The sequence below is a fragment of the Neoarius graeffei genome, chromosome 3, assembly GCF_027579695.1.
Source record: "Neoarius graeffei isolate fNeoGra1 chromosome 3, fNeoGra1.pri, whole genome shotgun sequence".
Classification (NCBI taxonomy): Eukaryota; Metazoa; Chordata; class Actinopteri; order Siluriformes; family Ariidae; genus Neoarius; species Neoarius graeffei.
The window spans coordinates 13,191,409-13,204,034 of record NC_083571.1 but is presented as its reverse complement, the minus strand read 5'-3'; the positions used below and the strand labels follow the sequence as shown (position 1 = coordinate 13,204,034).

The 12,626-nt window shown below is 43.2% G+C and overlaps 1 protein-coding gene across 4 annotated transcripts in view; it reads left to right on the top strand.

Annotated features, from left to right (window-relative positions):
* fam184ab (family with sequence similarity 184 member Ab) overlaps positions 1-12,626 on the top strand; it is a 440,896-nt gene that overhangs the window by 345,333 nt on the left and 82,937 nt on the right. For all 4 annotated transcript variants that reach the window (XM_060915808.1, XM_060915811.1, XM_060915809.1 and 1 more), the window contains exon 13: positions 3,784-3,911. In XM_060915808.1, coding sequence (XP_060771791.1) covers positions 3,784-3,911 — 128 coding nt within the window. The remainder of the gene's footprint in view (positions 1-3,783; positions 3,912-12,626) is intronic.

Here is a 12,626-nt window from a genome sequence, read left to right as displayed (position 1 = left end):
AGACGTCGTCTGGATGGGAGCATATGCTGCTCTAGAACCTGGATATACCTTTCAGCATTGATGGTGTCTTTCCAGATGTGTAAGCTGCCCATGCCACACGCACTAATGCAACCCCATACCATCAGAGATGCAGGCTTCTGAACTGAGCGCTGATAACAACTTGGGTCGTCCTTCTCCTCTTTAGTCCGAATGACACGGCGTCCCTGATTTCCATAAAGAACTTCAAATTTTGATTCGTCTGACCACAGAACAGTTTTCCACTTTGCCACAGTCCATTTTAAATGAGCCTTGGCCCAGAGAAGACGTCTGCGCTTCTGGATCATGTTTAGATACGGCTTCTTCTTTGAACTATAGAGTTTTAGCTGGCAACGGCGGATGGCACGGTGAATTGTGTTCACAGATAATGTTCTCTGGAAATATTCCTGAGCCCATTTTGTGGTTTCCAATACAGAAGCATGCCTGTATGTGATGCAGTGCCGTCTAAGGGCCTGAAGATCACAGGCACCCAGTATGGTTTTCCGGCCTTGACCCTTACGCACAGAGATTCTTCCAGATTCTCTGAATCTTTTGATGAGATTATGCACTGTAGATGATATGTTCAAACTCTTTGCAATTTTACACTGTCGAACTCCTTTCTGATATTGCTCCACTATTTGTCGGCGCAGAATTAGGGGGATTGGTGATCCTCTTCCCATCTTTACTTCTGAGAGCCGCTGCCACTCCAAGATGCTCTTTTCATACCCAGTCATGTTAATGACTTATTGCCAATTGGCCTAATGAGTTGCAATTTGGTCCTCCAGCTGTTCCTTTTTTGTACCTTTAACTTTTCCAGCCTCTTATTGCCCCTGTCCCAACTTTTTTGAGATGTGTTGCTGTCATGAAATTTCAAATGAGCCAATATTTGGCATGAAATTTCAAAGTGTCTCACTTTCGACATTTGATATGTTGTCTATGTTCTACTGTGAATATAATATCAGTTTTTGATATGTGTAAATTATTGCATTCCGTTTTTATTTACAATTTGTATTTTGTCCCAACTTTTTTGGAATCGGGGTTGTACACACAACGGAGCAACCTGGCAGTCTGCCGCTAATCCCTTACAAAATCCTTTGCCTTGTTGCTTTTTTGGTGTGTCTGGCTAAGTTTTGGCTGAGCTGAAATCGCAGCTCTAATAGTAACGGTTCATCACTGCTTGTAAATATGCGCGAAGAATATCTAATGAAGTTTTGGTAGCCTTTCGGGTGTTCAACACGCCTTTCTCTTTCCCGGCAAACAAAGAAATGCTTCTGTGCATGCACAGCAGAAAACTCTCTCATTGAATATTCTCATCAGCTCCGACGTGTGATGTCATGTTGTCTTGACAACCATGCAATATCGTAAGCCATATTCAACACTCATTCTCCACTGGGTAGAGTAACGTGATACATGTAGGATAAGCGATATGCTAACAATATTGCATGCTATCGAACCAAATGAATGAAACCCACTAGAAGGGAATAGAATGTTTTTATTCCATCGAAAAAGTGTCCTGTATGTATAATAATAGTTGTTAGATCATTGTTAAATGGTATCACTTTCTACATTCTTTCTATCAGTTAAGATCATTTTAAATAGACCTGTTACAACTACTCATACAACTCATTCGTTCATCTTCAGTAACCGCTCTATTCTGGTCAAGATTATCCCAGGAACACTGGGCATGATGTGGGAATACTCCCTGGATGGAACTCCAGTCCATCACAGGTCACCATGCACATACACTTTCACAACTAAGGGCAATTAAAAGTCATCAGTCCTTCTACCAGCATGTTTTAAGTTGTTGGAGGCAATGTTGTAGTCGAGTCACTAAACCTCGAGTCAGAGTCCAGTCTCGAGTCCTCAGGGTTCAAGTCCAAGTCATTAAAGAAAATTTCGATTTGAGTCCGAGAACAAAACTCCATCCACACCATATGACGATGGCTGTTGCTGCCTTTATGTGAAAGCGTCTCTGCTACTGTGTTGGACTAACGTTCCTGCTTGACTGCCCCATTTTAGTTAACAGGCTACAGAGAAAAAGCTTGTTCATTGCTCAGCAAGCCCCACCCACTATCAACAGGGCAAATAACATGAGAGAGGGTTAACACTAGCTAGTTCATCGCTCAGCAAGCAAGCCCCGCCCACTATCAACAAGGCAATGAACACAGCGTATCACTTCCTTCTCTGGGTGGAGTCTTACCAAATGATGATTGAAGTTTGAGGTTGTCCCCGTCGTCTCCTCGATAGTTCTCCTACATATGGAACACATAGCAGTGCATTTTTTCCCACTGCACGAGAAGTCTGTATAAGCAAAGCGGACAATCCTAGCGTCATTCTTTTCAGGCATTTTAGCAGCGTTAATGTTAGTTTGCTCCTGAACATGAAGTTTGAACAGGTGAATGTACATTCTCTTGCACGAAATTAGTATAAAAATTAATGTAGATATAAATATCTTCTCCCAAATTATTATGGCATGTTACAAAAAATAAAGAAAGGCTGAGTCTCCAATTTACGAGTCTGAATGCAGTTAATGCACAAGTCCAAGTCAAGTCACAAGTCCTTAAAATTAGGGCACGAGTCTGACTCGAGTCTGAGTCCTGGACTCGAGTACTACAAGCCTGGTTGGAGGAAACTGGAGAACCCAGAGGAAACTCATATGTACTGTACATGAAGAGAACACGTGGAACTCAAGCCAGGAAGCCTGGAGCTGTGATGTGACGACGCTGCCAGCTGTGCTCCCACTAACACAAACACAACTACTAATAATCCTTATAATAATACCGGGAGAATTAGATTATTATTAATAATCTATATAATTAGTATTTAATTATGCAGAGTGGGGGGGGGTGGCACGGTGGTGTAGTGGTTAGCGCTGTCGCCTCACAGCAAGAAGGTCCTGGGTTCGAGCCCCGGGGCCGGCAAGGGCCCTTCTGTGTGGAGTTTGCATGTTCTCCCCGTGTCCGCGTGGGTTTCCTCCGGGTGCTCCGGTTTCCCCCACAGTCCAAAGACATGCAGGTTAGGTTAACTGGTGACTCTAAATTGACCGTAGGTGTGAATGTGAGTGTGAATGGTTGTCTGTGTCTATGTGTCAGCCCTGTGATGACCTGGCGACTTGTCCAGGGTGTACCCCGCCTTTCGCCCGTAGTCAGCTGGGATAGGCTCCAGCTTGCCTGCAACCCTGTAGAAGGATAAAGCGGCTAGAGATAATGAGATGAGATGAGATGAGATGAGAGTGGGGGGTGGAGCTTATTTCCAGACCAGAGAAAAATGAAACGGAGAAACTTGAAAAATCCACTGCGATGGAATCGTTCAAAAATCACACTGTGGTAAGGTGTCTTAACAATGTGAAGTCATATTACCAAAAAAAAAAAAAAAGCGCAACTTAGAGTTAGCACTAAAACTTTCCTAAGCTGATTTGTAAGAAGTCTAAAACTGCAGTATCATGGAGCGCTGGTGGTATATGGCTCCAGGTTTAATTAAAGTTTTTCCGAGTCTGAATGTGATTTTCCTCGTGACTTTCACATTGAAGAATTATGAGGCACCAATTTTCTCTGGAATGTAGCCATAAATATGAGAAAGTGTACAGTGCAGAGAAAACTAGATTGAGGGAGGGAGAATATTGCTATTGTTAGAATAAAAGCAATTACTTCTTCGACTTGACTTTTTTGTGCATCGAACGTCAGTGATTGATGAGTTTTAATATAACATAGAGATTCGTGTCACAAGAATAATATTTTTCTCTCTCTATCTCTCTTTCTCTGTGTGTAGCATCTCTGCGTTCAGAGCTGAATCATCTCCACGCTTCGGCTATAGAGCACCTGCGGCAGACTCATCAGCAGGAGACTGCAGCTGCCAAGCAGGAGCTGGAGAACGCCCTGGAGCAGAGCAGGATACAGGTGATCACAACATCTTCACCACCCGCTCTAATGATCAGTGTGTTGGACAATGGTGCTGATTTTACTGCAGCTTCAGCTCTCCTTCATTACACTCAGAACTTAACAGCTAAAGTTGAGTATCAGCTCAAGTTCTTCGCTGCTGCTCAGCCAATGGTGTGTCTCGGTGGCAAAATGACCAGACTTCATTAGGTCGAGGATGCATTTGCTTGCATTAGCTCAATATTTGAACAGCCACAGTCTGATTAATACTGAGAAATCTGGAAAAAGCCACACAGATGAGTCAATACGGGTGTTTCTGTGAATACTGAGAAATGTGTTCCCCCAGAGCCATCTCTCGGCCTGTGTAACGTGGGGTGATCTAAACCCTTTCCATACAGCAAGAACTCCCTGTGGCCTACTGTGGAAAAAATTCAGCAGACCTCTCTGACATTTCTTAGTTGTTGGAAAAAATCGAAATAAGTGTGAAAATGGCCAACTTGGCTCATCCCACCTGCAACCTTGGTTTGAACGAAGTGTTATTTCTCCACTGAAAGCCATCAGACATGATTGTCCTCCATGCATGTCACGGGTATGAGTGTGTTTAAAGAAAATGCAATGAAACTTGATGCAGCTTTCAATCATTTCGACTGCAGCTCAGCCAAAGTAAGCGTCCCACGAACTTGCCGTCAACTCTGTGACGGCGCTGAATTCAGCCCCAGTGCTGCAACGGTTACTCAGATACAAGGTTCGCCTGCCTCATGTTATCACATCTCATACACACGATCTTGTCTACTGCTTTTGGTATGGTTTTTTTTGCGTGGAGTTGAGGGTGTAAAAATTGATGCGTGCCTTTTTTACATGTCAACTATGTGACGGTGATTACATCCGCGTGATTAACTGCGGTAAGTAGTCAGTATGATGAAACGAAGTGGCAGCCCACTCCCTTCACACACATGACCCTGGGTGATAATAGGTTGATACCAGTGGACATGGGTATGCAGGGGCGCCGCCAGAAATTTTGGGCCCCATGAAAGATTAGAATTTTGGGCCCCCCAACTTTGCCCACCCTCGTCACAATTGCACTATTGTCATTATTTGACTTTTGATAGCCCATGGACCTTGAGTTTGTGACTTTGTTATTACATTTTATGTATTAACCTACCAGGGACAAGTTTGATGCATTTAAATGAACTCCATACTCAGTAGCCTTACAAATGTTACCCATAAAAGACAGGAAACATCTTATTATAAATTTATTTCAAAGTGACACATTTCAATTTGATCAATTACATACGTATTTCTTCATATGTTGTAACCTCTATCCCTTTTTTATGTGTGCTGCGCTTTCTCCAGCTCCTCAATTTGAAACCAATGGTTTAGAACGTGTGAACATTCCACACACGTAACCATGTCAAACACTTGGCTGGTGTCCGTTATTAGCAACACTTTAATCTAGCAAACTGTATATGGCGCTTGCTCATTAAAAACTTCAATCCTAAAGCATTTATGGGTTGTATTGCTGCTTACCTCCTTCTCCAAAGGGGGGTTCAGTGGTTTGGTAGGGCAGAGGTCCCCCTGAGGCTGAATCTGTGCATATTTAGGGCACCCCATTAGTTATGAAACTGGTTATTAGCACTAGTTATTAGCACCAGCATAACGTAATATTTCATCTTGTTTATCACACAAGTCAGTTCAGTTATTAAAATGGAAAAAATGTCACTGTACAAACTGTAAAAGTGTTCTCTTGATAGGCTAATCCAACCACGTTCATACTGTTCATTTACCATTCGCTAATATTTTGAACACACATGTGAGCGATAGCTACCTTTCTTTGGGAAAAACTGAGTGACCAGTTGCCTGCCTCTCCGGTCCCTCTCAGCTTTCAGCTGCCTTTCTTTATGTTTTTGACAGCCACGCTTCATATTTAGCGATCATAGACTGCTGGCTGGCTGGCTGCTGCACCGCGACACAGCAGCAAGTAGCGTTGCACTGATCAGCACACAGATTTAACGCATCGCGCTTCTACCAGAACTGGACCGTACCATTTCGCAAAAGGGGGAGGGTTAAATGACAATATGTTGAAGAACTCAAGAAATAGACAACCTTGTTCAATTAGCTCATTTTACCAGATGGAATATTGCATTGTTGTTATTTCAAAAGTCTTATTAAAATCATTAAAAGCATATTATCAGTCCCTTAAAGGGCCCCATGGCAGTGCTGGGCCCCTAGAATTGTTCTAACCTTTCCCCCCCTGGCGGCGCCCATGTGGGTATGACTGGCTATGACTTTAAACTGCAACCGGTGGTGAGTCTCAGGTTTGGGAGTACTTGAGTATTGGGGAAAGTGGAGTTATCCCTTAATCACCATTGCTCCTAGGTGATAGCACCTGCCTGGGTTCCAGCTATGGGTTAAATAGTACATCAACAATAAGGCGCTGGCAGCAGGGTGCTTTTTGGTGCAATGTGGTAGATGAACCCAACAGCAGGGATGACAATTTTCCGTGGAGCCGCAGATTTCCGCAGTTTTGTTAGCCAAATGGGTCATTTTTGTGAATCGTCCAAATCCAAGGAGGTTCGATTTTTGCCAAGTCCCTCTCAGCGTAGACGTGACCCGCGGAACATTTGGAGCAAATCACTTCTTTCCGTAACCAGAAAACCTCTCAAAAGCCATAAATTTTGCAAAACGTGTAGCGATTGGCTGACCCAAACTATCTTTTGATCTTTGAACCAATCAGCGGTCTCGATACATAGATATCACTATTGCAAATGGCAGATCGATAGACCATGCTTTCAGCTGAAATCTAAAGATGAAAATGGTGAAAACTCTCACACGAGAACAAGAATCTCAAGTTCTTGAAATTGACAAGGAAGTTAAAAATAAATTTAGGTAGGAATGGATGCAAAAGACAGTGACAATCGAGGTGAAAATCCGTAGCAAAGAAGAGACAATCCCGGAGAAACTTGAAAATTTTGTCGAGAAAGCCAATTGACCTGGCAAAGTTTTATCCACATACTGCAATGACTTGATAAATTATGGGAGTCGAGGATGTGTTGCGATCACAGAACATACAAAAATGAAGAAGCACACCAAAAAAACGTGCTTTCAGACGAGCAAACTATTCTCTTGGATCATCGTTTTTCAAAGCGAAGCCTGATGATGCTCATGATGTCAGCCATTGGGGAACACTTGCGAAATCAACAGTTACGGATAACACGGAATCAGTGCCCCTGACACCAATAGCAGATAGACAAGCTCATTCAGAGGCAATTATGAATTTTTATTGTCTCATGTCGGCTGATAATGCTTAAACATTTACTCTTAGAAAAGTTCTATGATATATATATATATAATCAAATAATTTATAAAAAATACAGGGCCAAAAATACTCTGAGTCAAACTATTGCCAACAATTGTAAACAATGAAAATACAAAATAGTAATGTTAAATCTATGTAAGTTACATAGTATACAATAGTATGATCAGTACATTATATTGACTCATGATTTGAAATACGGGCGGCACGGTGGTGTAGTGGTTAGTGCTGTCGCCTCACAGCAAGAAGGTCCGGGTTCGAGCCCCGTGGCCGGCGAGGGCCTTTCTGTGTGGAGTTTGCATGTTCTCCCCGTGTCCGCGTGGGTTTCCTCCAGGTGCTCCGGTTTCCCCCACAGTCCAAAGACATGCAGGTTAGGCTAACTGGTGACTCTAAATTGACCGTAGGTGTGAATGTGAGTGTGAATGGTTGTCTGTGTCTATGTATCAGCCCTGTGATGACCTGGCGACTTGTCCAGGGTGTACCCTGCCTTTCACCTGTAGTCAGCTGGGATAGGCTCCAGCTTGCCTGTGACCCTGTAGAACAGGATAAAGCGGCTAGAGATAATGAGATGAGATGAGATTTGAAATACAAATATTATCAAGGTGTGTTCATACAAATAATCATTAATCTTTACTTGTACTTCTACAGAAGGTTGACGTAAGTGAAGTATTTTGATATAATTAGCTTACATTTCCATAGCAGCAATAATTAACCCCATTTTGCTTTTAGTAAAATAGAACTATGGTGTGATGCAAAATTTAGTTGCATCACATAACAATGGTGATGGTTCAGTAAAATGATAATGTGGTGAATGTTATTATAATTAAAAGTATACTAATACTTGTCGGGGGCAGCACGGTGGTGTAGTGGTTAGCGCTGTCGCCTCACAGCAAGAAGGTCCTGGGTTCGAGCCCCGGGGCCGGCGAGGGCCTTTCTGTGTGGAGTTTGCATGTTCTCCCCGTGTCCGCGTGGGTTTCCTCCGGGTGCTCCGGTTTCCCCCACAGTCCAAAGACATGCAGGTTAGGTTAACTGGTGACTCTAAATTGACCGTAGGTGTGAATGTGAGTGTGAATGGTTGTCTGTGTCTATGTGTCAGCCCTGTGATGACCTGGCGACTTGTCCAGGGTGTACCCCGCCTTTCGCCCGTAGTCAGCTGGGATAGGCTCCAGCTTGCCTGCGACCCTGTAGAAGGATAAAGCGGCTAGAGATAATGAGATGAGATGAGATGAGATGAATACTTGTCGGTTGAATTGTTGGTTCAGACAAACAAATGTACAATTTTGGGTGTATTGGCAAGCCAAAATGCCCAAAATTTGTCAAATATGTGATGCCTACTTTAAGGTAGATTTAGCATTGCCAGTGCTGCTGGATACTGCAGTGCAGACTACAATTCAACCAACAAGGTCAATGGCGCACCACCAGATGGCATGCGGAAGAGCCATTCAGATGGCCAATGGATGGCATCATTCAGCAAGTCAGTTGTCACTGCAGGGCAACTTCCATACCCATCAGGTCTGTGGCACTTTTGTGCATCACTTGGCATCAGGTCTGGAGGCCTAGAGAGACAACATGATAGGGGCACGACATTGTTTGTCTTACCTTACTGTGCAAGGTGCTTTGCTAGGAGAGGAGAATAATATACTCATGAGCCCAGGCATTCCATGGTGGCTCGGCTGGGCCATTCATACCGCCGCTGCGGACGGCTCTGTCACTCTAGTGTGGGCCTCGCGGCCCATCTGCATTTTTGCACATCCTAATGAAGTAGTCATCATCGCTAGCGATGGACAGCCGCCAACCAATGGACATGGCAAGGCAAAACGCCCAAACTTTGTCAACTATGTGACATCAAACGTCTACTTTAAGGTAGATTTAGCATTGCCAGTGCTGCTGGATACTGCAGTGCAGGCTACAATTCAACCAACAATGTCTACTGGTGAAGCCAAATTCTAGACAACAAGCTATTTGATTTTGACTTTAAAGTAGGGGGTACACAAAAAGTAACAAGTTATTATTAAATTATTATTATTATTATTATTATTATTATTATTAGCTTATTGTTATTTTGACCATATTTAGTCCCAAATTAAGATAAAAATCCAAAAAGCATTTATTTGTCACATGTACACTCAGGCACAGACTTTAGCACACAGTGAAATTTAACCCAACTGAAGCAGTGAACACAAGTGAGCAATGAGCACACACACATACCCAGAGCAGTGGGCAGCTATGCTACAGCACCCAGGGAGCAGTTGTGGGTTAGATGCTCTTGCTCAAGGGCACTTCAGCCCAACCTCAGGCCATGGCTGCCCTATGTTGACCTAACCTGCATGTCTTTGGACTGTGGGGGAAACCAGAGCACCCACAGGAAACCCACGCAGACACGAGGAGAACATGCAAACTCCACACAGAAAGCCCCCCGTTGGCCACTGGGCTCAAACCCAGAACCTTCTTGCTGTGAGGCGACAGCGCTAACCACTACACCACAGTGAAAAAAAAAATCGTTACAAGTTAGTATTTTCTGTCATTTATACAAAATACTTAAGGATGACCACCACCAGGATTGTATTACAAGAATAGATGGCAGCTGGTCTATCTGTCACATAGTGGACATCTCACAAAATGATGTATGTGATTAGTGTTGTATACTGAAAAATATAAAAGCATTTGAGCATGGCTCTGCTGTGTACCTTTTACTTGGGATGTGCTATGATCATTTGGCAGTATTTATACCAAAACCCAACATACTTCATTTTTGCCAAATTGCCCACCCCAAATTTCTCTGTATTCACAGCAGGCTTGTAGTACTCGAGTCCGACTCGTGCCCTAATTTTAAGGACTCGTGACTCTACTTAGACTTGCACACTGATGACTTGGACTTGGACTCATGCATTAACTGCATTCAGACTCGTAAATCGGAGACGAGGACTCATTCTTTTCTTTATTTTTTGTAACATGCCATAATAATTTGGCAGAGGATATTTAAATCTACATTAATTTTTATACTAATGTCATGCAAAAGAATGCACATTCACCTATTCATACGTCATGTTCAGGAACAAACTAACGTTAATGGCGCTAAAATGCCTGGCGAGAACGCCCCAGGATTGTCCGCTTTGCTAATACAGACTTCTGGTGCAGTGGGAAAAAATGCACTGCTATATGTTCCATATGTAGAAGAACTATCGAGGAGACGATGGGGACAACCTCGAACTTCAATCATTTGGCAAGACTCCACCCAGAGAAGGAAGTGACACGCTATGTTCATTGTCCTGTTGATAGTGGGGCTTGCTTGCTGAGCGATGAACTAGCTAGTGTTAACCCTCTCTCATGTTATTTGCCCTGTTGATAGTGGGCGGGGTTTGCTGAGCGATGAGCAAGCTTTTTATCCATAGCCTATTAACTAAAATAGGGCAGTTGAGCAGTAACGTTAGTCCAGCACAGTAGCAGAGACGGGTTCACATAAAGGCAGCAACAGCCACTGTCAAATGGTGCGGTTAGAGTCTTGTTCTTGGACGTGACTCAGATTTGACTCGAAATTTTCTTTAATGACTTGGGCTTGACTCAGACTTGTACACTGCGGACTCGAGACTGGACTCGGACTCGAAGTTTAGTGACTCGACTACAACACTGATTCGCAGAAACACTCATATAATTTTAACCAACATTAACATCAACACTACAATAGAATAGCAGAATTCTTCGTTTGTGACATCACTTCTGGTAGTGATCCACCTCATTATGTATTCAGATTTCCAGCTGACGGGCAGCCATCGCATTTGTTTACAGTCACTGTGCAGTAGTTTCTTGTGTTTCGCCTCCAGATATACCAGATTGTTGCTCTGTATTTGGATGTTCAAACCGATCAAATTGAGAAAAAGACAAAAGGTACAGTATAATAGGATACTAAAATAAGTCGTGCAGAAGGGTGAAAGAATGAAAAATATCTCAAAAAGACGCCATGAAAAATGGCTCGCAAACTTTTCACTGTATTGGAAAGGAATCGAGAGTCTACATGCTCGTGTTTGCAGCGATCATTTTGTTAAAGGTACGTCCATCAACTTTATGGATCTAAACTCAAAACTTCTAATGTTAAATGAGTTTTCTTACGTTTTGGATGTCGTTGATGAAATGATGAAACTAGTTTGTAGGTCAGCCTCGATTGAAACTCGATTGTTGACGTATTGTTTCAGGTTGTCCGATGATGTCGTTTGAAATGTCATGAAATAAAATGGAAGTTATCATTGCAAAAATGCCTCCAGCAGTGCCAACTTGAATCATGTATTACACCGGCTTACATTACTTACTCTCGCAAAAATAAGATGATTATTGTCCTTTAGAAGTCTTTTTCCAACATCATGAACCCAGCCACAAATGAAAAAGTTATCGGCTTCAAGACTTTTGAAAGCTTTCATTTGATTCTTCGTGTAAAACGATGTTTGGATGACCAGATAATTGGAAATGTCCAGAAACTGTATGTTTGGAAAGTTGTCGAAATCGCTTGAAAAGTCTGTCTTTTTTAAGCAGTAGGAGTCCAATCCATCACATAAATATTTTTTTTTCTTGATACCTCGATTTTGGGGCGGCACGGTGGTGTAGTGGTTAGCGCTGTCGCCTCACAGCAAGAAGGTCCGGGTTCGAGCCCCGTGGCCGGCGAGGGCCTTTCTGTGTGGAGTTTGCATGTTCTCCCCGTGTCCGCGTGGGTTTCCTCCGGGTGCTCTGGTTTCCCCCACAGTCCAAAGACATGCAGGTTAGGTTAACTGGTGACTCTAAATTGAGCGTAGGTGTGAATGTGAGTGTGAATGGTTGTGTGTGTCTATGTGTCAGCCCTGTGATGACCTGGCAACTTGTCCAGGGTGAACCCTGCCTTTCGCCCGTAGTCAGCTGGGATAGGCTCCAGCTTGCCTGCGACCCTGTAGAACAGGATAAAGCAGCTAGAGATAATGAGATGAGATGAGACCTTGATTTTGCTTTTGGTTCGAGTCCATTAACATGGTCAGATAGAGAATGAGTGCCACAAGATGACGACGGACACGTACTTGGCTTGGATGCCATCTTTGATCGTTGCCCGTCACTTGGAAACCGGAAGTAAACCAGGAGGCAAGAAGTCACGTGATTGCAAACAAAGAATATCAATCAGTATGCTACCTAGACAGCCAAATCCATTCAACATGTCCTGTATTTCCCAATCATTTTCACTCTTTCTCAGACTTTTACAATGTCAGAGACGCTCATTTGTTCTAGTAGAGGTTGCGTCTGCTTTCTAGCAATGCTTTGACTTCATGAAGCTTGTCGTGTGTTATGTTGTTTGTCAAAAATTAGAGGATCTAACGCACTTCAATTATTATTAGCTCATCTGTCCGCATAGGCGGTTTTAAACGGGGGCCAGGGGGGGCCAGTGCCCCTGTAAAATTGCTCCTGGCCCC